Below are 26,497 nucleotides of genomic sequence, written 5' to 3'. Positions count from 1 at the left end.
AATCTGAATATTCAGCTATAAAAGTTAAGCTCTGTGCACTAAAGCCTTTAGATAGGCGATAGAGAAGTGGTAGAGAATGAAAAGAATTATAGTATGAAATTTGAAATGGGCGATAAAGAGTTACTGAGAAAGAAATAGCTAGTAGTAGAATAAGAGAGTGGAACTTTAACACAGAAGAAATCTTTTTGTGTGTGTTTTAACATGCCTAAGTGTTTTTCTTCCCCTCCTTTAAGGTTCAAAGATCACCCAACGTTAAATGAAAGATATTTATTACTCCATCTGCTTGGTAGAGGTGGCTTTAGTGAAGTGTATAAGGTAATGTAAATTTTATTCTGTATTTCAGACTGATGCATCATTGTTATATACAAAGATATAGGAGTACATGGTTAAGAAGTATTTGTCTTTTGTGTATTGATTTTATGATTTTATAACTGATATTATGTTCTGACTCTTATTCTGAAGAGTTTGTGATAGTTTGTGTTGTCTTATCTCAAGAGTATGAAAACTGTCCTTGTACCCACAGAGTTCCTCTTATATTTGGTACCTAGTCAACATTAGCCAGGCTGATACTATATTAACAACCATTTGAATAAAGATAGGCAGCTAAATTATTTGTTTTAGTTTGCTAAAGCTGCTGTAATGCGGCATGCCAGAAATGTGTTGGCTTTCATGAAGGGGATTTATGAAGTTACAGGTTTACAGTTCTAAAGTCATAAAAATGTACTAAGGCATCCAGAGAAAGATATCTTGACTCAAGAAAGGCCAGTGACTGTCACGTGGTAGAGCATGTGCCTGACATCTGCATCTTCTTCTGTCTTCTGCTTTCAAATGGCTCACTCAACCCCTGTGGATCCCTCTCACTTCTGGCTTGCTTAACATCTCATCAGAAGGCCCATGGCAATGTCTACTGAGCTCTGCATCTCCAAACGTCTGTGTCTAGGTGTCTTTTCTCTCTGTCGGCCCTCTAAGCATCTTCTTTAGCTTTGGCACTCCAACCATCTGCAAATGTCTGAGTCTATCTATGTCACTTCTGAGCTTTCTCCAAAATGTTCCCCCTTTTAAAGAACCCCAGTAAACTAATCAAGATGTACCTTAAATGGGTGGAGTCACACCTCCATCTAGTCAAAAGGTCACACCCACAATTGAGTGGATTACATCTCCATAGAAACAATCTAATTAAAGTTCTCTACCTAAACAATAGCTCTGGCCCCACAAGATTGGATTTGGGATTGAAAGAAAATAACTTTCAAACTAGCAAACCATTTAAAATAGTACATTTCTGGAAAGATTGTACCTTTTAATTTAAATACGTGTCAGAAGTCAGACATGTCCTAAATTTCCCTGAATTTTGACCTGTTGTAAGACCAGAATTGCTTAAATGCAGCTGTAAAAATGTAGGTTTCTTGCCATGTTTGCTGTTTTATACCTTACTTTGTTTTTACTTTGTTATATCTTTCTGTCCTATGTTTTAAGTATTGGAATCCCTAAAACCCTCTCTTCTCATTCTTTTTTTTTAACATGGGCAGGCACCAGGAATTGAACCCTCGTCCTCTGGCATGGCAGGCAAGCATTCTTGCCTGCTGAGCCACCGTGGCCTGCCCTCTTCTCATTCTTTATTCTCTCTCTAGAAGATTTTGTCCGCAGTAGTCAATGAATTATTATTTGTGTGATATCACCTCTAGATATACATATCCAGTCTGAACTCTATACCTGAATATCTGACTTACCTGTGTACATCACATGGATGCTTTATAGGTATTGCAAATTTATGTCTGAAATAGAGGTCTTCCTCTACTTCAAAACCCCTTCTGATAAGTAGATAGCATGCCATTCATTTGCCTGGTCCCTCAAGTTAAAAACATATATGCCAGCCTTTGCTCCTCCCTTTCCTTAACTCCCTTTCCACAACATGAAACAAATCTCTGGTGCCTGCCATTATTAATGTCATTAAATTCTCCTAAATCCAACAATGACCCTTCTCTATTTCTGCTGCACTGTTATCCATTGGATCAGAGCCTCCTAGCTGAGCACCTTCTTTTGGGTATGGTGCTTCTCTGGTTACTTTTGTATGCTGTAGCTAGAGTCACCTTTGGGCAATTTGATTGTTTCACTCCCCTGCTATAAAGCCCCAGTGTCTTCCCATTTGCTCCTAGGATAAAATCATTTTGAAGATCATACTCACCTTAAACATCAATTTCTTTCAAAGGTTCCTCTGGCCCAACTAACTCAGATCAAATTTGATCTGCCTTTTATCAGCACTTTGTACTTCTTTACAAATCTGTGTAGTTAATGGTTAAGAGCTTGGGTTCTCAAGCCAGATAAGAATGTGTTTGAATCCTGACTGGTATTACTATTTATTAACCATGTGTGTGAACTTACGCAGAGTAGTTATGTATCCTCTGCCTCACTATCTTCATCTGGGAATAATAAAAATACCTATATTATAGTGTTGTTTAATAATTAAAACAGATAACAATGGTGTTTAATAAATATAAGCTATTAACATTATTGTTAGAAATCTCCCCTTTGTGGATTGCTGAGGATGTCCTTTATTTTAGTTCTGACTCAGGTAAACTATGAGGCTTTGAATTAGGGAATATCAGTTTTGATAGTGGTTCAGCCCCATTTACTATTTTGCTCTTGTTTTGTTTTATCAACTTGGACAAGTCGTTGAATGTCGTGAGCCCCATCTTCTCACCCATCACACCTACACAAAACACACACTTACAGATAAAACAAAGAATGATCTTTGAGATCTCTTCCAAAATTTCTTTCTCTGATCTAAAGGAAGTTCATCCCAAGCACTTAATGGTTAAAATAGGTTTACCCAGACCACAAAATAGAAAAGAAGATCATAATAGCTCACCTTGGATCTGGAAATCACCAAAAATACCGTTATCATTGTAAAAATTGCCCAGCTTATAGCTTTCTGACAGCCGCCTGCTACTGCCCAATAGGGATTGGACTGTTTTAGTCCTATAGACAGAACTTTTGAAGAAAATATAAATATAGAAATTAGAAAATGCAAATTGGGCTCATTGATTAGAGATCCTTCTCTACTAACCTAAATATGAACTACAGCTCTCCAACACTTTAAAAGCCTTTTCATGGTTGCCTGGTCAGTTGCAAAACAAAAAAAAGCAAATTGTAAATCAAGATATATAGTCATCAAGGTAGAAGATTTTGAATTGGTTGCTAAATGATTACCATATTAACCTTGTGGGAAGGTGTACTCCCACTCACCTAATTTTAGGAGAAAGATATATTTATTATATTCAGTATACATTGATAGGAACTTTTATTAGTGATAAACAGTTTCATTTCCTTCTGTTATCCTTTATTTTGATTGCCTTTGAGTTGTCCATACTTTTTTGCTTTTTTCTTTTATTAGCTTCTATTATTGTTTTTATTCTTTTCCATTTCAATAAACTTAACCTTTACTAATAATAATGTAATTCGCTAATGTTTATTCATTATTTACTATGAACCATGTATTATTCTAAACATTTTATTTTTTTTACCCCCATTTAATCCTCTCAACAACCCAAATTTTATAAAAAGACTTGAGGCTCAGAGAGGGTAAGTATTAGTGCAGTCACTCAGCTAATAAATTCATCTGACTCCGAAGCAAATATATTGTTAACTACAATATCCTATATTAGTCAGATCATGCTTTCAAATTTTCATGGCAAAGCAGTCACTTATTGTACTGTAAAAAAAACGGGGTTGTTTTACTATTAATAAATAAGTAAGCCTTTAAGTGGTTTTTTAAAGGGGCACCATTTTATATATATATCACATGAAGTCTAAATTAAGTCTTTTTTTAACCATGTTCATCATTTTTAGACATCATTTATAAATTATATGAAGGCTCAAAAGAATTCTGATAAGTAAGGATCAGGCTTGTGATTTAAACAAATTAAGTATAAAACCTCTTTTTTTGAGACAACCAGGGAAAATTGAAGACAGATCAGGTGTTAAATAAACTTTAGAGATTATTATTGATGTGGTTAGGTATGATGATAATATTATGGTTATGTTTTTTTTTTTTTAAAGGCAACATCTCAGGTGGGCCACCGTGGCTCAGTAGGCAGAGTTCTTGCCTGCCATGCCAGAGACCTGGGTTCAATTTCCAGTGCCTGCCTGTGCAAAAAAATAAAAAATTTTTAAAAAGTGACATCTCTTAGAGATAAATACTGAGTACTTGAGAGTGAAATTATATATTGTTTGGGATTTGCTTTGAAAATGATTCAGAAAAAAAAGCAAGAGGGATAGGAAATAGATGAAACAGAATTGGCAAAATATTGATAATTTTTAATAGTGAACACATGAAGTCTTTCATTGTATTCTGTCTAATTTTGTACATGTTTGAACTGTTTCATAATAAAAATTAGAATTTTTTTTAACAATTGGAAAATTGTTAGGAACCTGTCAATTTTCAAAGAGATGGGGTATTGCTAAGGAATGATAGAGGAAGAAAGTTTGCCTTATCCAGCCCACAAAAAGCATGACAGCCATCCTGGCTGCTTATTGCTACTGACAGTATAGAAGGAGAGCAGGTCTGTCCATTACAAAAACAAATAATAGCTCTAATGTTTTATCTTAATTCAATATATAGAATTTTTAAAATTTGAATGTGAAAATTCATGTTAAGTTGGCGTGTCCTCTGAATTTTCATCACAGATATTTGCATCTCATTTCTGATATTAAATGCATCATTGAATATATATATAGACAGCTGAAATACAGAATGCCTTAGCAGAGATGATCATTAAAATTTAAAGTGTATCTTGTAATTCTGTATTATTGCAAAAATTATCACCAAAATAATCTCTTCAGCTATTTTAGTTGGTCTTTTGATCATAACTGTTCTTTGCCTTGAATCTTAGGCTTTTGACCTTTATGAACAAAGATATGCTGCTGTGAAGATCCATCAGCTTAATAAAAGTTGGAGAGATGAGAAGAAAGAAAACTACCACAAGTATATTAATATTTTATGGTTCTCATAAATTGAGTTGTTTTTTTTTTAACTGGTCATGGAGAATTAATATATCTCTTTCCTTAGACATGCCTGCAGAGAGTACAGAATACACAAAGAACTGGATCACCCCAGAATAGTTAAACTCTATGATTATTTCTCCTTAGATACAGACACGTAAGTGAATCTAAGGATTTGATTTTTAAGAAAGTTTTAAAGGTATTATGATAATGAAATATACTATCTGAGATATGATTGAAAATAAATGTATGTGATAACTATATATAGAAAATTTATAAAATGAATCTCTACATACCATTTTACCTAAATAATATACATTATTTACCTTAGAATATGTGATTCACCACCCCCCCCATGTAATGTGTTAAGGATATGTTTGCTTTTGTTTTCCCTTCTTGTGAAAATGATATAAGAATTCTTTGCTTCTCCATTGTAATTCTGAATTTTGGGATAATTTATGTCTAATTTTTTTTCTCTTCTGCATTGTAGGTTTTGTACTGTTTTAGAATACTGTGAAGGCAATGACTTGGATTTCTATCTAAAGCAACATAAATTAATGTCAGAGAAAGAAGCTAGGTCTATTGTAATGCAGATTGTGAATGCACTAAGATATCTCAATGAGATCAAGCCCCCTATTATACATTATGACCTTAAACCAGGTAAATGATGAAATGTGTTTAGTAATTTTTTTAAGTTACAAGTGTAATTTTTAAAGTCATATTCATTAAGTTATCTGAAAACATGCTTTATGGTCTCATTTTTAAAACTTCAGTAGGATGCTAGTAGAAATTTTTTTTGATAATTTTTTTTTATTTATGAAACATAACCACATACAAATACAAACATTCTTATCATATGATCATTTCATTCTTGTTATATAATCAATAACTCAATAGCATCACATAGTTGTATATTCATCATCATGATCATTTCTTTGAACATTTGCATCAACTCAGAAAAAGAAATAAAAAGAAAACAAAAAAATTCATACAGAGCATACCCTTTACCCCTCCCTTTCATGGATCACTAGCATTTCAATCTACTAAATTTATTTTAATATTTGTTCCCCCTATTATTTATTTATTTTTAATCCGTATGTTTTACTCATCTGTCAGTAGATAAAAGGAGCATCAGACACAAGGTTTTCACAACCAACACAGTCACATTGCGAAAGCTATATCATTATACAATCATCTTCAAGAAACATGGCTAGTGGGGCACAGCTCTACATTTTCAGACAGTTCCCTCCAGCTTCTCATTACACTTTAACTAAACAGGTGATATCTTTTTAATGTGTAAGAATAATCTCCAGGATAACCTCTCAACTCTATTTGGAATCTTTCAGCCATTGACACTTTATTTTGTCTTATTTCCCTCTTCCCCCTTTTGGTTGAGAAGGTTTTCTCAATCCCTTAATGCTGAGTCCCAGCTCATTCTAGGATTTCTGTCCCACGTTGCTAGGAAGGTCTACACCCCTGGGAGTCATGTCCCACGTAGAGAGGGGGGAGGGCAGTGAGTTTGCTTGTTGTGTTGGCTAAGAGAGAGGCGCCACATCTGAGTAACAGAAGAGATTCTCTTGGGGGTGACTGTTAGTCCTAATTTTAAGGCGGCTTAGCCTCTCCTTTGCGGGGTTAAGTTTCTTATGAACAAACCCCAAGATTAGGGGCTCAGCCTATTGCTTTGATTGTCCCCACTGCTTGTGAGAATATGAAGAATTCTCCACTTGGGGAAGTTGAATTTTCTCCCTTTCTCACCATTCCCCAAGGGGACTTTGCAAATACTTTTTTATTCACTGTTTAAATCACTTTGAAATTTATTGGGGCATCACTCTGGACAAACTTAAAAAATTTCATGTCCTACTCAAGGTTCCAAGTATTATGGTGTTCGGTTAAGCTGTTCACATAAGTTATATTAGGAAATGCACTAGTTGAAATATAAATTTTGTACCAAGTAAACATTTTTTGCTTTAGTTTCACACATAAGTTAAAGTTTTGAAATATTAATTACTATTGATATTTTAATTAATTGATTTAATTAATTTTCAACACCCTGCAGTATTGACATTCCTTTGTTCTTCCTCATGCAAAAACATTTTTAAATTTGTACATTTACTCACTATCATTATACACTCTAGGCATTCCTAAATTATACCATCTTAGTCTTTATTATCTATCTTTCCTTCTGATTTCATTTGTGCTCCCAGGCACTAGTAGAATTTAAAGTGGGTTTTGTTTATTATTTAATAATGTTTCACCTATGTATCATTAAAATAATTCTTATATTTTATTCTTAGGGAACATCCTTCTGGTAGATGGAACAGCATGTGGAGAAATCAAAATCACTGATTTTGGTCTGTCCAAGATTATGGATGATGATAGTTATGGTGTAGATGGAATGGATCTAACTTCCCAAGGGGCAGGCACTTACTGGTGAGTGTATTCTTAAAAATATCAAAATTATCTAGACTCTCCCAGTGTTCTTACACTAATTTAATTTTTATTTTCATGTTGCCTTTGAGATTACTGCAGTGAGTATATGAAGGGTTTGAAGCCTCTGAGTAGGGAGGCGACTGTTGTTATCAGTCCTTTTTTTACATCTGTTCTTTCTTAATTGTAACTCTACCCAAACGGGAGAGAGAATCAATCAAATGGTATTTGCAAGTAACTTCAGGATCTATAAGCCAGAAACTCCTAACATGGAGAATTCATAGATTTTCTTTTATCATATTAGGATTATGTTTATCATGAATATAAATACTTATAAAAATATGATAACTATTACAAGCAGTAACCATAAGCATCGAGCTCTCTCTAGAGGTTTTATGATTGGCAGATTTTGTTAGAGATGGGGTGGGTAATCATGGGGAATAAATTTGACATTCTTGATCTTTGTACTTGTCTCTCAGAAATATCTTTTAATGACTTTATAAATATAGATACAAATCTAAATAGAACTGTAGATAAAATGTAAATGAATGTCTCCTCTTCAGAGTATGTCAGTATTAACAAAAACTACCTCAGGGTTAATTTTCAAACATTGTCAAGTTCACTAAAGTGCAGTACATAAGACTATAAAATTTGAAAATAAACTTTTTTCAGTTTTAGAATGACTTAGTTTAGCAAAAGGGGTGGCATTTTCATGGGAAGTGAATTAACTGGATTAACCTTCATTGATTACAATAGTGACTACAAGCATAGGATTTCCATATAGCCTGGGCAGTTCTCAAGTGTCACCGGTCTGTATGGATTTTACTTTTTATAAACAGGGATTAGTCATATTCATGCATTCTTTTAAAGCCATTTTAAAGTACCAAATTCTACATGTGGTAATTTCTAGGAATATGAATAAGATCTATAATTGATATTTTTGTGTGTGTATTTAAAGATCATTCAAATTATCATTCAGAAATTCAAAAATATCAAGCTAGTAACCAAGTCAGTAATCAAGCTAGTATCAAGTCAGTATTTTCAGTCTATAGTTTTGAGGGTTATTTCTTTTAACAACAGAGCTTATTTTTTCACAGTGAAATCTTAGTCAGACCCTGGTAAATAAAACCAATGAAACAAGACTTGTTAGTAGAACCCTGGACCCTATGGAAAACAGCTTGAAAATCAAATAATAGATCCATCTTGCTCTGTTAGAGACTCTCGCTATGTTGTTTCCTCTACTCTTGCTTAACTAGTTTAGAGCTGAACAAGGAGATTTCCCTCTTATAAGTGAACATGAGCCAGGGAAGCTTATATTTTAGGGCTATACAGGAAGGACATACAGTCATGGCATTTCGATGTAGGAACCTGGAGTTTATTTCCCATAGAAACAGTGTTCAAAAAATGGTTAGTTTTTGTAGTCACATTACTTTTTTAGCTATGTAATTGATAAACTGGAATGTCCAATAACCCCAGTAACCTTTCTAACATTGATACATACAGACTTTGTGTGTGTGTATATGCATATGTGTGTATATTGATTTTTTAAGTCATCTTTCATCTCAGAAGCTTGAAATATTTGTCAGTATCACTTAGAAAGAAAGTCAATTTTGTGTTCCTTCTCTCTTGTCTCAGATGGATCATTCACTAAATTCTGGGGCTCATTTTTTCCCCAAATGTTTTTGGTATTTACTTCTACAATTGCTCTCCTTGCTTACACCTTTGTTGCCTGAAGAGATACTGTAGTAGTGTTTTAAGAACCATTCTTGTTTCAGTCACACGCATATACCCCTACATTGATAAAACAAATCTTGCTTTTCAGTTGATTTGGGAGGCAAGAAAGGATTAACAAAAATAAGTTACTGGGCGCACAGGTGATTCAATGGTAGAATGCTTGCCTTCCATGGGGGAGACCTGGATTCGATTCCCAGACCATGCATCCCCCCCCACAAAAAAAAATAAGTTACTGATCATAATTAGTGGTTCTTCAAGGAACTTCTTTAAACTGCTGAAGTAGAATCGTACTGAAATCACAATTAGTGTATTGAGTACAAAGATAAAGAATAAAAGAGTAGCTATCATTTAGCTGTATAATATCCTTTTCAGGATTTTTAGTTTATCATAAGTTTTTAAATGTGTGATACTTGTGTCCCTGATGAATCTTTTTACGTATCACCTGAGGTGATGAATTTATTTTTACCTTTTATTTAAAATTATGAATTTATAAATAAATAGCAAACATTTTTGAGCACTCTATATTTCAGGCACCCCTAGTGCTCAAAATTGTGTAAGAGCTCCTTGAGTTGCTTACAGTCTAATGTGATTGCAATTTAATGCCATAATAAAGGCAACCTAAAGTCCCCTGGCAACATGGTGAAGAGTCCAAACTTTGCCTGGAGGGAGGCAGAGATGGTTTATGTAGTTTGCGTTGGTATGATTGAAAATAAATATATATAAAGCAAAAAGGTACTCACGAAGTGAATTGGAGTGATTTGGGGAAGGTATTAGAGATTGTCCTACTCAAAAACACCGAGGGCAAAAAATGCCGTTTGAAAAACCAAATAAGTTGTCTCTTACTAGCCAGTATCAGGGGTTTAGGCGCTGGAGAAAATGATGTGTTTGGATTTTGGACAATAGAAGCTGCTGCCAAGTTAGGATAAGTCTTGTGTTCCAAACAAGAGAAATGAGGTCTTATCTTATTGGCAGTGAGTGCTGTTTAAGGCTGTGTAAAAGAGCCATCTAATCAGATAGGCATTTTAAGAAGAATTTTGAACAATGTTGAAGGGCGATGGGAGGATTTCTTCTACTCCATTTAGACTCAAACTAGAACATTGTAATTTCTAATGATAAGGTTTTTTTATGTAGATGATTAATATATATATTACATATTTTACCACAAGGTTGTGTTTTAGTTCTAGAGTCAAATGATATTAGAATATAAATGCTTCAAAAGTTCAGTTGATGGTTTTCATTGATAAAGTTAGTATTCTACGATTCTGTATTTAGAAGATTATAAGTTATTGGTTGTTAATAAGCATTCTTTTATTTTTATCTCACACAAAACTAGGTATTTACCCCCTGAGTGTTTTGTAGTTGGAAAAGAACCACCAAAAATTTCCAACAAGGTTGATGTGTGGTCAGTTGGAGTCATCTTCTTTCAGTGTCTTTATGGTAGAAAGGTAAGTTCTACCAGTTTCACCTGTATAGAGAGAAATTAACTGAATTTTCTCCTCTTAAATAAGTTTCATTACATTGAACTCAGTCTAGACCATTTTAAGGGAAGCCAGCTTCTGCTTTATGTCTTCCTGAAGTTTCATGGATCAGATTATTTTAACATCACCCAAGTTTACTTGGCCTGCTTTTAAAAATTTTTGTTTTTTTAAGGAAAAGATGTAACCAACGACATTTTCTACTCCTAGGAATATTGGAGTCAAAACACTCTTCATTATCCTTCAGACATTCTCTCCACTTCCTCTACAGTTACCTCCTTCTTAACCCTGACTTATATACACACATATACACAGTTTAACCCAGGCATAGTTTCCACTGTGTTCCTTAGGGAAATATGATCTAATTTAGTCATTTTTTGGTTTTGTTGGGTTTTTTTTGCATGGGCAGGCACTGGGAATCAAACCCAGGTCTCTGGCATGGTAGGCCAGAGCTCTGCCCCTGCACCACCATTGCCTGCCCTCTAATTTTGTCTTAATTCTTCTCAAAACTCTTTTTATATTGAAGATGAAACTGTAAGCTACCATATTTATCATCTAGTCCGCATCCCAGCCTATCTCATCATTTGGTAAATATGGTCTTGTCTAGGAATTCATAGCAAGTTAGGACCAAACCCAGATGTCATAACTCCATATCCATAGCTAGTTCATTTTTTAAGTTAGTTTATCATTCACAGAGTATTTTATTTTTTAGAATCTTCACAGCTGTTTCCTCTACTTCTTCATCTCTTCTCTAATCAAACATCATTTTACAAACATTCAGAATAGTTTTAATTTTTTTTTATTTTATCTGTTATATTACAACTTTTTCTACAACATTATTTTCTACTTTGTCTCACTGAGTTTCAGCCATGTTAAGGATTGATTAGATGGGCTTTCTCAGCCTGCTATCAATTATAACCTTGTTGTATAAGAATACACCCCAAGTTCCAAATAGCTGAGGACAAAATTTTAGAATATAAATCATCTCTACCCTGAGGATTCAATGATGTTATCTTTATTGAAATATTTTGGTGGATGAATTTTTCAACATTTTATCCTTTTTGTTTTTTTTAAGCCATTTGGTCACAATCAGTCTCAACAGGACATACTTCAAGAAAATACAATATTAAAAGCCACGGAAGTTCAGTTCCCTGTAAAACCAGTTGTAAGCAGTGAAGCCAAGGTACTAAATTTAGTTAAATAAATTTTGTGAAGTAAACTTTGTTTAATAAATTGTGCCTAAAACAAGGTGAGTACGTATTAGTAGGTAAAATAAAACGGATTACTGTTGCCAGGATATTGGTCTGGTAGGAGCTGGTGATTGCTCTGGAAAAAGGACACGTTTAGCCTTTGAATGCGATAGTTTTCATCCTTTAAAGACCCAAATATGATTTTCAATTCCTTGTACATACTACCTTGTCTGAAAAAGTAAGGGAAAATCACAAAATCTGGGCACATCGTTACCTTTATGTTTTGTGTAGCAGCTTATATTAATTCTTCACCTGAGATGTTTCAATATATAAGAAATAATAAAAGTAGTAATAATAACTAACTACCATTTATTTAGTGCTTACGATGTGTCAAACATTGTGTGGATGCTTTATATACATATCTTTTAAAAACTTTATGAGTTATAGTTTCTTTCCTTATCTCCATTTTATAAAGTAGGAAACCAGTCAAGCCACAGCAAAAGTAATTACCTGGTCTAGAATACCAACTAATAAGTTACAGACCTGTGCTCTTCAAATATCCACTTCTCTCAGACTCCAAAATCCATGTCCTTTGACCTCTACTACCCTGCACTAACTCTTGAGCGTTAGCGTCTCATCCCTTTGTCATCTGCTTGGATGTAGCAGTCTGTGAATCTGCAGAAAAAGCCTTCTTATACTTTTTAATATATGTATATCTATGTAATAAAATGACATGAAATAGCTGTTTCTAATAAATGCCAATATTTTATGATGCTTGTCTTCCCACCTTCTTCCTCTTGGCCTTTTATTTAATATGTGTGTCTTTACTCCTACTTTGTCATTCTTTAATTACAAAGATTATTTCTCTGTGACCTCCCCCCCCGTAGTGTCTTCCCTTTTCAAAATTCCTAATTTAGAATTTCCCTTATGAAATTCCTAAGAACGCATAACTTTTATTTTTTCTGGAATGAATAGTCAGACCATAAGAATAATTCATAAACAGGAATTATAATAGTTAAGATTTCTTAGAGCATAGATAAATACTGCTAGTTTTCTAAATAATACCCGTTTGAGGTCATAGTAGCTGTCGAAGTCAAAATGTAATGGTTTTTGTATATTTAATGTCTGTGTGAGTTATTTTAGAAGTATTCAGCATTACATTTTTGTCCCTTACATCTTTAGTGGGTTTTTGAAAGTCATTTGAATGACCACTTAAAAACTTGACAATTAAAAAAGTAAATGCAATGTCCTTATTTTAAAGCATAATGGATTACCTTCATAAGGTAAAATATGCCTTCTTTAAAAAGATCTTAACAGTGCTAGTATCTAAATCTTGTCTTAATTTTTTTTCTACAGCCTCAGTGAGAACAGAAATTAAAAGTGAATTTAGTAAAAAAGGCAAGACCCATTTATTTATTTATTTATTTATTTATTTATTTATTTATTTATTTATTTAATATTTACAAAAATATCCAGGAGTGAGTGGATTATACCAAAGAGGAATCCCATTTAATCATTTCTGGTTGCATCATTATGCTTCCTATAGATACAGCAGTCACCATTTTGTTGTCTGAAATCTTGGACAAGGGTTTCACGTGTGCTTTTACATCTTATCCTTACAGGCCCTCCTTTGCCAAATACTTTCCCTTGACTTGGTGTGGACGTTTTAAGCACATTTACTCATTGTAGACTTCTTAGCCTTAACCTTGCTATTACTGGAAGCCTTTTATACCCTTATATTCTGCTTTCAACATATCAGTCACTCTTTTTTTTGGTCAACTTGTCAAAAATGTTTAAACTTTATTGAAATTTTGATGTTTTGTTTTGTTTTTTAAATGTAAATGACCATCTATTTTCAACATGCTGCAATACTGACATTTCTGTGTTCTTCCTCATGCAAAACATTTTTTAATTTATACATTTAGTCATTATCATTGTATACTCTAGACATTCCTAAATTATACCATCTCTGTCTTTATTGTCTGTCTTTCCTTCTAGTTTCATATGTGTCCCCAGCCCACATCAGTCACTCTTGATTTCTTTCTCCATCTTAATCTATTCAGAGTGCTTTCTTAAACATTTTTATTTGTTAAAGTCATAAAAAAGCTAAAACCTAAGTGTTGATATGGACTTCATAAATAGAATAAAGCTAACCATAGTATCATGAGAATAGCTAGATTTGGTTTTAGAGAAAAATTTACTTCTTTCTCTTGAATTTCAAAGCTAAGAAGCTGCAAAATAGCTACTTTTCAATGTGAGTAAACTTCTAACTAGCAGTATAGATGCTAGTTGTAGGGTTTTCTTCCTCTGCAAATGCTTTAATTCATGAATTTTGTAATAGTGAAAGAAGCCAAGCAAAGGAAAGAATAGTCTGTATTTACACTTACATAAAATTCAAGACAAATAAAACTCCACCATGGTGTTAGAAGTCAGGATAAAGGTTATTCAGGTTGGGTTTGGGTGCAGTACCTGGAAGGCAGATGAGGAAACTTAGGAGGTTCTGATAAACTTTTTTTTTTTATCTTGGTGGTAGTTGCATGGACATGTTCACTTTGTGCTATACACTATAAGAAAAGATAATGATTATATTCCATTATTTAATTTTCTCATTAGTGTAATGATACACTGATCTAGCCTAAGAAACAAAAGCCCTACTAGTAGCATTATTTAAGTAGTTCCTTCATCTAACAATCTTTATGCTCAATTGGAAAAAAATATTAATGGTACTCTAGCCTTTAGACAGACTAAACTGTGATAGTAAATTTGGATGAAGCTATTTTAGCAGGAAAAAAATACTAGAAAAAGGAAAGTCTCAAGAATTTTCTAAGAAGAAATTTATTGAACTTTCAGCAATAAGTTCAAATGGTAGCAATAATAATGACTATGAAGCAAACCATAAAGGGCTGTCAGGGAGAATTCTATTATTGCAGGAATTTTTTTTAACTTTTTTTGTTATAACATATATACAAAGCAAAGAAAGAAAAAAGCAATAGTTTTTAAAGTGCTCTTCAACAGGTAGTTACAGGACAAATTGCAGAGTTGTCATACACTGTAATACCATCCTCTTCAGATTTTTCCTTCTAACTGCTCCAAAATATAGGAAGCTAAAAGGAATGAATATTTTTATCATCACAATCAACTATTTTTTTTTCTTTTTTTGTGAAAAAAACATATACTAAAAAGCAAATTTCAAAGCACAGACTTCAGGGTTTGGTATGGGTCACAATTCCATAATTTTAGGTTTTTACTTCTAGCTGCTCTAAGATACTGGAGACTAAAAGAAATAGCAATTTAATGATTCAGCAATCATATTCATTTGTTAAACCCTACTTTCTCTGTATAACACCATCATCACCTTTGATTTTTCTGTCCTACTCTTGAGGGATATTTGGGCTATGTCCATTCAAACTTTTTCACGTTAGAAGGAGCTGTCAGTAATATGGGGTAGGGAGATGGAACTAGCTGATGATGTTCTGGAGAGGCTGGGCCCCCTAGGTTTCAGGACTTATCTGGTCCAGGGACCCATCCGGAGGTTGTAGGTTTCTGGAAAGTTACCCTAGTGCATGGAACCTTTGTAGAATCTTATATATTACCCTAGGTGTTCCTTAGGATTGACTGGAATGGTCCTGGTTTGGGGTTGGCAGGTTATGATAGGTAGCAATGTCTAACTGAAGCTTGCAGAAGAGTGACTTCCAGAGTAGCCTCTCGACTCCATTTGAACTGTCTCAGCCACTGATACTTTATTAGTTACCCTTCTTTTCCCTCTTTTGGTTGGGATAGAATTGTTGATCCCATGGTGCCAGGGCTGGACTCATGCCTGGAAGTCATCTCCTACACTGCCAGGGAGACTTTCACCCCTGGATGTCATATCCCACATAGAAGGGAGGGCAATGATTTCACTTACAGAGTTGGGCTTAGAGAGATTGAGGCCACATCTGAGCAACAAAAGAAGTCCTCCAGAAGTAACTCTTAGGCATACCAATAGGTAGGCTAAGCATCTCCATTACCTACATAAGTTTCACAAGAGTAAGCCTCAAGATCAAGAGCTTGGCCTATTGATTTGGGTGTCCCTAAGGGAATTTTTTATTTTTTTAAGGTTTGAATTTCCAGTAAAATGAGATTTGGCCAAGCCCTAGATTTTGAGGCTTGCCCTTATCAAACTTGTTTCTGTAGTGGAGAAGCTAAGATCTGTGGCAAGGCCTAGGAGTTGCTTCCAGGAAACCTCTTTTGTTGCTCAGATTTGGCCTCTCTCTTTCTCTGGGCCTAACTCTGCAAGGAAGATCATTGACCTTGTCCCTGCATGGGTCATGACATTCAGGGGTGAGGGTCTTCCTGACAATGTGGGCATGACTCCTGGGGATGAGTCTCATCCTGGCACCATGGATTGACAAGGCATTCCTGACCAAAAGGAGGAAAAGAAGTGTAATAAAGTAAGGGTTCCATAGCTAAGAGAGATCAGATAGAGTCAAGAAGCTACTCTGGAAGCTACTCATACGCAAGCTTCAGTTAGATGGTACTTATTGCCATAATTTGCTAAAACCCAACCAGTATCATTCTTGTGGACTCTTCAAAACCTACAGCTCAAGCTGATACTTTTAAGAAGTTTCATTCACTGAGTTTGCTTTCTTAGGGTTCCTAGGTCAGATAGATCATGAAACACAGGGGGACCAGCCTGTCCAAGATTATCAACTGGTTATATCCCCATATCCTTTAGTGTCAGTACCCTTTCTTAACATGAAAAAGTCAGGACGTACATTGTCTGAGTTCCCTATAGATTAGGAGAATGATAAAAGGAGAGGGAGGAGTTATAGCAGAAAGGATAGGATTTGACAGCCCTGAGAGACTGCTGAATCACTATTGATCTTTCTTCTAATTTCTAGTGTCTTAGAGCAACTAGAGGGAAAAAATCTGAAACAGTGGAATAGTAACCCATAACAGACTTAAATCTGTTGTATAACTACTTGTTGATGTGTACTTTGAAAATTGTTGCTTTTTGTTTCATTTCTTTGTATATATGTCGTATTTAACAATAAAAAAAAACTTTTTTTAATGAGATCTATCTATTGTCTTAAATTAATGCAGACTTCTATAAGATTCAGTTTGTTGATATTTAGAAATGCTGACCTTTCCGTTTTTATTTTTTAAGGCATTCATAAGACGCTGTTTGGCATACCGAAAAGAAGATCGATTTGATGTGCACCAACTAGCAAATGACCCATACCTTCTCCCTCACATGAGAAGATCTAATTCTTCAGGAAACTTACACATGGCTGGGCTTACAGCATCCCCTACACCCCCTTCTTCAAGCATAATTTCTTACTGACGTTCCTCCAGGATTGGCATGATATCATTGAATTGTTTCCATATGCACATTTGAGTTTGAGAGCATTTGAGTGTTTTTTGTTTTTTGTTTTTTACACAGGACATGGTTGAGAACTGTTTGTAAACTGAATTTCTTCATAGTGTCATTTGTATGAGAGTGAATCATGAACAATGAATGAATGTACACTTAACAACTATAGTCTTGAGCATTGAAGGGTGAGATGAGCCCGTTGTACATAAACAGGAATATCATGTTGAGAAAGAAGAAAAATCGTTGTTTATTTGGAGAAACACTGTAAATAACGTTTATAATACTTAAATACATTTGGTTGTTACTGGAGAGTTAAAACATGAAGGGTAGTTTTTCATTATTTAAAAATACATGGGAAAAATTTGAGATATTTCTAACACATAAGAACTACAGTGCCTGGATACATACTTCAGCATTTAGCAGTTAATCTGCTGAAACCAAAGTAAGAACGAATGACAGTGACAGTTGTGTTTTATATAATAGAATGTGAGAGTTGGAATCTTTGGACAAAGACTTTGTCATTTGCCTGTTCTGACTTTTACTAAGTTGTACCTCTAAATCACGTCTGTTCCCTCCCCTCCCTTCCCTCCCTCCACTCGTTATATTAAAGGGAGAGCTGAATTTCCTAGGTACTCATACAGTTTTGACAAAATGAGCTGCTTATTTTGAAATCAGTTGAATTCACTAAATTGTAGTATTTGCAGTGTTTTTAACATGGTAGAATTCTTTACAGGTATTTTTTTTGTTACCAGGCCTTGTTCATAAAAACAAGTGACAGTATGTAACAAATGCAGACCAGTTCTATGCAGGATAATGATAAAATTCCCTTCTAGCTGTATTGTAAATTGTTGTACAGATGTCATATTTCAATTACTAAGTTTCAGCAGCTTATTCTTGTACAAATGTTTAAAAATATGGCTTTTCTAATTGGATATTGTATTTTTTTTAAGTCTTGGAGGCGCTTTAATTGCTGCTAAATGATGTTGCTTCTTTGCTAAAAAAATCTAATGACCTTAAAGGTGCAAGTTGACTGACTGTACATCATAGAGAGATATTAAAAGCAGGTATTCATTAATTATCAAAGCATGTGAAAATGATCCATGTTGGACATACAAGAGATCTTTAAATCAGTTTCTTGGGTTCTAGGTCTGTGGAGCACATACATACTGGAGTTATAAATTGTTCATGCTTATTCTCCATTTCTAGAACGTTCTTATCAGCAAGGTGGAAGGTCCCATAAACAAATTTCTTGTAGTTTGTACAGATTTGTTAAAATGTGAAGCATTTTCTAACTGCCTTGTATGGTAGAAACCATTGTTTTTCAGGATGCTGTATTTCACTTTGTAGATTATTTCTTTATTGTCACATTCATAATGCTGATACTTATATGTAAGTTGTCCATGTTGCAGAAAAAGGAGGCTGAACTTACCACAGATCTTATTAATATTGTACAGTTAACTTTGGCTCTTATTTTTGATGTTGCAAACCATTTTGTTTTTTCATTGTATATAGACACGTTGTCTCTTTAAGATGCTGCTGAAATTGTAGAAAATGTAGCCAAAAAGTAATAAACAATGACAGTTAAAATTTAAAGACTATGAAAATTGCATATAAAGGGAACCTTCAAGATTTAGGTTATTGACTAAATTAGCTCCTTTCACTTAAGAATCATCTGAATAAATTATCTTTAAGTATACTTCAAAACAAGTATAAAGTATTTCAAGCTTTTAAAGTAAACCTAATAACCATTATTAAGGCTAATCCTGGTAAGTAACACTTGACACTATTAGAAGTGGCTTAAAGGCTATACCTGTTCCTCTGTAGATTAAGATAGAAATCCTATGAAAAATATTGACATGGTATTAAAATGTTAGCATTAACTGAGTGCTTCAACTGCTGCCCACAGATGTAAAAGAGTTCATCTTTCTGAATCATAAAGTACTATTTGCATATAGTAGCTGTTATTTAAAGCCCTAAATTAAAAGAAAATGCCCAGTTTTGTTTAATATGTTGTTGAAGTGAGTATTAAGTGGACATGTAAAATTGCCTTGAGGTTTATAAGTAGTACAGATGTAGATCACTGGTTCACAATAGTTTTTCTAAATAAATGTGAGTGACAATGTCAAAATGAAGGAAAGAAGGGATACAAGCCATAAAATGAAACTGCTTTCTTAACCTGGGTTTAGGTAATGATTTATAATAATAAAAAAAAGTTTAGGATATGAATCAATTTAGTAGACCCTATCTTCCTCCTCCTAAGATTTTCCCAAGAAAATGCTATATGTTATGGAATACATGCCAATGTCCCCCTGGGATAAGATGGCTCATTGAGTCAAGTTAAATAATTTACTATTACCTTCACAATGGAAATTAGTGTCTATCACTTTAATAATTTGAAAATAACTGGCAATTGTTGTCTCTACTCTCTTTTGCGGTTTCGATTGTTTTATAGTGTCCTCATGTTTGTCCTCACAATTAAAGCATGACTTATATCCCTAAAATGATTGCTAGGGTCTTCTCTGAGTCAGCACTGATACAGAGAAAAATGCACAGATTTGAATATAATTTTTAAATCTTTGATTAAAATTAGCTTTAGTGTATGCATGTTGAGAAGAATTAAGTGTAGAAACCATGCTAAAAATTGGTAAGGTAGGGGGAAATATTTGGTTGTTTTTCAAATGAAAAGCCTTAATCTGTTTTTTCCTTACCCACTGCTACTCCCTCCTCCTAAAAAAATAACTTTCAATTTAAATGGCATATAAAATGTAAATGTATACTTTTTTATACAAACACCTCATTACATGAAGCCAAAATGGTGAGAGTTTCAGTAAAACATTTATAGACTGTATTGTGTGTTCTTGCTGTGTTAATCATCACTTACTAAATGCAAGTGTTGATCATTAGATGTTAATTATTAGCTATATTTTCATGATTATGCTGACAGCACAGTCCATTTAGATAGTTGGTTTGCACAATTTACCTACCAATGGGATATTATGTGTAAGTCAGGCTATCTCTTTCACAGAAAAACAAGCACCAGTGTAATTAAATTGTAATCTAATTTAATTACACCAGTCTAAATTTTGAAATGTTATCTGATAATTTGCCTTCTAAGTATACCAAATTGTAATGTTCTGACAACCTAACTAATTCAAAAAGTGATTTTAGCTGCTATTTTAAAAATTGAATTATTAGAATTCCAGCTTCTTGATTTCAGTAATTCTGCAATAGTTCTAGGATTTAAATAACTTATCTTAATTTGAATTAGCTTAATTTCCTAAAGCAAATACATTTCCACATACCTTCCCCTACTTCTCTTTCCCTTCCCCTTTTCTTTTTTTCAGAATTTTTTTTCTTGGAAATTCTTTAATTTTCAAATGGAAAAGATTTGAGTAATTGTGTGTAAGCCAACTCCAAGAATTATTTGTATAGTCTAAGAAGAACTTAGTAGAAGAGTAGTTGCTAGTTAGAGCCAAAATGCATGGCTTTCACTTGGAAATCCTCACTCCTTTAAAATATTGGGGATGTGGATAACCTACATACATGTAGCTGTTTAAAGAAGGACATTAAAAGCACAGTGGTTAAGAGCTTAGATTTTGGAACCAGATTCCTTGGGTTTACCTATTAACTGCTGTTGACTACGTGTGTTTCAGGTTCCCTACATGAAAATGAGAGCGATAGTAGTGCTATATTAAGAGTGGTTGAGACATAGTGGGCCACGTGTGTACAGCACTTAGAACTGTGCCTTATACATACTAAATACCACAAGCTGCTATTTTTTTAAGTCTCGAAAGATTAATGCTTTTGTTCTGTTTAAAAGATGCAGTAATACTTTGTTTCCCAAGATAATCTAAATTCTTTTAAGAAACAGTATTACAATGTTTGACTCAAATTTCAATTGAGGAAATGATTAGATTACCTTAAAGTGGGAGATAGCAACTTTTTTTTAAGTGACTTTTGTGAACTGTAATTGCCAAAAAGAGCATGCCCTGTTGCTGTTTCATTAAAAGTCATTCTGTCACACTTCCAGAGGTTTTTTTTGTTAACCACCATCATTTAAGGTAGGATAGGGACAGTATTATACCTGTCTTACAGAGGAAGCAGATTTAGAGAGGAAGACTAATTTGGTACAGTTAGTAAGTATTAATATCAACTAAAATACAGCTTTTGGATTCTTAGAGCAGGGTTCTTAGGTTAACACCTTGCCTCTATTATAAACGTGGCTCAGTGTGTTAAATTTTTCATAATTGTTTAAAGGTGGTACTAACAGGTGATCATCACTTTGAAGGAGTAAATCTGAAGAATTACTCAGGTTTTCAGTCAGGAAGGCCAGCTGAGCCATAATACTCTGGTGGCTGGGAGTCATTTGAGAGAGCGCTTCTGCCCCAGATTCATTCCAGGTCAGATGGAGAGGGTTGCAAACCTTTTCCTGTTTTTCCATTTCTTTTTTATTGCTTTTAAATTTCAAAGATAAAATCCATCAGTCAGCAATCTTTTCTGCCTAAAGAGAGGAGTTTGCTTTCCTCCTCAGCCCACTCATGAGCATAGAAGGTTCATTCTATCTCCTCTCTGTAGTGGGAGGCCAATTTGGTCTCTAATAAGAAATGTATAAAACTAGCTCAAAAAGAGGCTTTGGAAATTTGGGTACTTCATTAATTGCCTATAAACCTTCCAGAGTTTTCCAGGATTGATGAAATTGCCCATGTGTGGTTTTCCAGCACAAAGATCACAAGTGAGTAGCTCTGAATTCATTAAGTGATTCTTTCTTTTGAGTAAAAATTCTGCATGCATTTAAGTTTTTGATTTCTTTTAAATATGTGATGTTTTCATTTGAAGGATCCTAGACTGTTCCCATGACTACATTCCTCAGGCTCAAGAACAGATGAACATGACTAAAACATCTCACCTGTACTTAACTGTGTGGTATGTTTGAATTAAATATCATTGACATGACCAGGAAAATTCTAAAGGTCATAGTTCTAGAATGTGACAGACGTCAAACTTACTGAAACTACCTTATCCAAAGAATGAATATGGCTAATTGTTCTTAATATTAGTCATATTTAGGTTGTTTCAAATTACCTTATGTCATAATGCATCCTAGAACAGCCTTTTTTGTCTACAAATAATCAAATTCACAGTTGATTTATAAAGAAGTGTTTAGAAGAAGTGGGGAAAACATGAGTTTTAAAGTTAAGACTTGGCTTTACATCCCAACTTTATTAATAACTGTGTGGCCTTAGAGAAGTCAACCACGCTGAGGCTTGTTACCCATCTATAAATTGTTTCTACTAATCATACCTGCCTCACAAGCACCTAGCACCAAGAATGGGTTCAGAATCATTCCAAGTGAAACCAGCCTGGACTGAATAATATTGACTAGTTTAGAAAAGAGGTTTAAAACATCCCTTTTGCAGGGTCATTGTGAGGGTTCATGAGAGAATGGAGGCAGTGGAGTGTATTTCTGTATTTTAACCCCTATCTGTGCATAAGTGCTTTGTGTGTTTCCTGTTACTGTGACATGGTAGGTAGGTTCCATAAATGTGTCTCTTGCATATTCCAGTACACAACCGCTATCATCAGAGTTTCCTTATCCACTTGAAGACAAATTTTCGTGGGTGGCAGACTTAACTGTTCACTTTTCAGAGGTCCAGCCTTTTTTGTTCACTTTAAGGATGATATTTGGATCCCAAGATTGTTTATACAGAAGCCATCATGAATGTTAAATGACCGTGATGGTCTTTGAGCTAATGTAAAAAATATATATATTAATATTTCACTTTGATAGTGTTTCAACTTTAGGAATTTGTTTAAAAGTTTATTCTTGTGAGCTCCCTTCCCAGAGACAGAATAGATACATGTATAGTTATTAGTATCAAGCATTATAAGAAAACTTAAAAAGAATGACCAAGGTATTATGAGGTCACTACTATTTTAGACGTGGAATTGATTATATAGTAATCAAGTTGGTAGATGAGAAACCTTAGACATTAAAACAACACAGCTAGGATTTATTTATTTATTTTTACTGTTGAAACATATCCATACATTTGACTAAAAATATATGTGCTTTGTAGTTTGAGTGAAAAAAACCTTTAAGGGAATTGAGCTGTGCTGAAGTATAATTTTATTTTCTTTTATATTTTGCTGATTTATTTTTTAAATCACAAAATAAGGAAAGTAGTACTCTTTTTTTTTTTTTTTTTTACATGGGCAGGCACCGGAATTCCTTGGGCATGATGGCAGGCAAGCATACTTGCCTACTGAGCCACCGTGGCCCGCCCGGAAAGTAGTATTCTTTAACAGTAAATTGCTTTTTAGAAAAAGTAATAGGATTTCTATGGCATGTATAGAAGATGTTTATTCTGCTAATGACCCTGAAAATTACTTAAGCCAAGTTTTACATTCTGCAGGGAAATTCACTCTTCCCATATCTCTGGGAAAGCCGTATTCAGAGACAAAATCTGAAAAATATGAAGAGTAGCTCTAAGAAAATTTTGGATTGTACATTAGTTCAAAATGATACTATTCCTACATTAATTTAGTTGCCTGGCATTGCAGGATAGAAGTGGCTACAACTTGTTCTGAATTTCTATCTCAGAAAGCTCTTTTCCCTGTTTCACTAACCAACCAGGTTGGCACCAGGAATGTTTGCTTCACTGGGAAACACTGGAGGACAAAACCATTATGGAAGTACTGATAGTTGCATCGATTTGGCATCACTGCAAAATTAAAATGTTAAACTTGATCCTGAGTTCTACAAGAACATAATCATGGATTAAAATTGCTATTGTGTCTATTTTACATTTTTCTGATATAAAAACTGATACTGTGCCATACAAAAAAAAGGTACTTTACTGGAGACCTGGGTTCAATTCCTGGTGCTTGCCCATGCAAAAAAAAGTTACTTAAATAAGTTTTTGTAAATACTATTTAATATTCTATCAGAAGCCAAAATGGTAGCATTCAGATTCTTATAAGTAGCCTCTTCATGTAATTTTCCCATGTAACTCGCCCAGATTGCATCGTGGAAGTGTTGTTTGTTTTCGTTTCTGTTTGTTTTATCCCACCTCAAAGTATAGTATTTGCGTTTGTTTGTTGTATTTGTTGATTTTTCTATCTAAGTAGGAAATGTTGGTATAATAGGGTAGGATAGGCTATGGTAACAAATTAACCACCAAAATAAAGGTTTCTTTCTCAAACATTAAAAAGTCAAAGCACCTTGGGCGGGCCACGGTGGCTCAGCAGGTAAGAATGCTTGCCTGCCATACCCGAGGACCCGGGTTTGATTCCTGGTGCCTGCCCATGTAAAAAAGTCAAAGCAGGCTAGGTAACTAACTCTCCTAGACAGTTGTCCAAAACAGCTCTTCTCCATGTGGTGATCCAGGCATCCAGGCTTTTGCATCTTATGGTTCTAATAACATTGACATGTACCCACGGGAGAGGAAGAAAGGTGAGGAGGGGGTATCCTGGTTCTTAAGTGGCTCAGACCAGAAGTGAGATTACTGCCACTGTCATTACTTGCTAGAATTCAGTCGTGACTCCAAATCAATTTGCAAAGGAGACACACTCTACTACTACCCTCAGGAATTTTTTCTTTATTAGAGAAGTGTTAAAAAGACAATAATGCATAAAATGTAGGATTCCCATACACCACCCCACCACAACACCTTGCATTGGTGTAGAACATTTGTTAAAATTGATAGCATGTTTCTGTAACTGTAAAATTAATTAAAGCCCATGATTTAACTTAAGGTTCACTGTGAGGTATACTTTCACGGATTTTTAAAAATATTTATCCCGTTACTATATTTACAATCTAACATGTCCCCTTTTAGCCATATTCAGATATATATTTCAGTGCTCTTAATTGTATTCATAATGTTGTACTATAACTACCACCATTCATTACCAAAACATTTTGATCATTCCAAAGTGGAGACCTGAACATTTTAAACCTTAAATTTCCATTCCTTATCCCCGTCCTGTCCCTTCTAGATTTTTATTCTGAGTTTGTGTACTCTAATTATTTATAATCAGTGATCTCACACAGTATTTGTCCTGGTATGTCTGGCTTATTCCATTCAACAGATCTTCAAGATTCATCCATGTTGTCACATGGACTTCAGTCCTTTTTACAGCTGAATGATATTCCATTGTATGTATATATCACATTTTATTTATCTGTCAATTGATGGACACTTGGGTTGCTTCCATCTTTTGGCAATTGTGAATAATGCTGCTATGAACAACACCATGCAAATATCCTAGTCCCTCTTTCGATTCTTTGGGATACATACCTAGTAGTGGGATTTCTGGTCTTATGGTAGCTCTATACTTAGCTTTCTGAGGAACTGTCAAATAGCAACGACACCATTTTACGTTGCTACCAGCAATACATGAGTGTTTCTATTCATATGCTTTCCAATACTTGTTATTTTCTTTCTTTTTTTTTTTAATAACAGCCATTCTAATGGATGTGAAATTGTATCACATTGTAGTTTTGATTTGCATTTTCCTGATGGCAGATGATGTTTGTGCATCTTTTCATACGCTTTCTAGCCATTTGTTTATCTTCTTTGGAGATATGTCTGAGTCTTTTGTCTTTTTTTATTGGGTTGTTCATCTTTTTGTTGAGTTTAAAGACTTATTTTTATATTTTGTATATTAAACCTTTACTAGATATGTGGTTTCCAAATATTTTCTCCCATTGTGTAGGTTGTTTTACTTTCATGATAAAATCCTTCAAGGCACAAAAGTTTTTCATTTTGATGAGGTCCCATTTATCTCTTTTTTCTTGTTTCCTGTGCTTTAGTATAAAGTGTAAGAAACCATCATCTAATACAAGACCTGAAGATGTGTCCCTGCTAAGAATTTTATAGTTCTAGATCTTATATTTAGATCTTTGATATATTTTGAGTTGATTTTTATATATGGTGTGAGGTAGAGGTCTTCCTTTTTAAATTTGTTTTATTTTCTATTTTTTTGCAAATGGAGATCCAATTTCCCCAGCACCATTTACTGAAGAGACTATTCTTTTCCAACTGAGTGGTCTTTGCTACTTTCTCAAAAATCAGTTGGCTGTAAATGTGAAGGTTGATTTCTGAGCTCTCAATTCAGTTCTTTTGGTAAATATGTCTGCCCTTGTGTCAGTACCATGCTATTTTTGTTTTTTTTTATAAATAGAAGGTATACATTTATTTCCATGAAATAGGAGTACACTTCTGTTCCTATTAGCAAGCAATCTTTATATAATCCATTCTCCAAATCAAACAAACAAAAAAGCTGAGAAATGAAAAACTAAAAACACATATTTTTCC

General features: G+C 34.2%; 1 protein-coding gene across 3 annotated transcripts in view; it reads left to right on the top strand.

Annotated features, from left to right (window-relative positions):
* Positions 1-18,764, top strand: part of TLK1 (tousled like kinase 1) — a 168,524-nt gene extending 149,760 nt beyond the window's left edge. For 2 of the 3 annotated variants that reach the window (XM_077154115.1, XM_077154116.1), the window contains exons 14-21: positions 234-315; positions 4,890-4,981; positions 5,066-5,155; positions 5,489-5,658; positions 7,293-7,428; positions 10,493-10,604; positions 11,710-11,817; positions 16,971-18,764. In XM_077154115.1, coding sequence (XP_077010230.1) covers positions 234-315; positions 4,890-4,981; positions 5,066-5,155; positions 5,489-5,658; positions 7,293-7,428; positions 10,493-10,604; positions 11,710-11,817; positions 16,971-17,147 — 967 coding nt within the window. In that variant the 3' untranslated portion in view covers positions 17,148-18,764. Of the gene's footprint in view, positions 1-233; positions 316-4,889; positions 4,982-5,065; positions 5,156-5,488; positions 5,659-7,292; positions 7,429-10,492; positions 10,605-11,709; positions 11,818-13,180; positions 13,223-16,970 lie in introns of all 3 variants that reach the window. The other variant, XM_077154117.1, reaches the window with a different exon arrangement.
* Positions 18,765-26,497: the final 7,733 nt, after the last annotated feature.

Source organism: Tamandua tetradactyla, chromosome 3, assembly GCF_023851605.1.
Source record: "Tamandua tetradactyla isolate mTamTet1 chromosome 3, mTamTet1.pri, whole genome shotgun sequence".
In the NCBI taxonomy this organism is placed as follows: Eukaryota; Metazoa; Chordata; class Mammalia; order Pilosa; family Myrmecophagidae; genus Tamandua; species Tamandua tetradactyla.
Note: the sequence above shows the minus strand (reverse complement) of the source record. Positions and strands in the feature narration are given on the sequence as shown.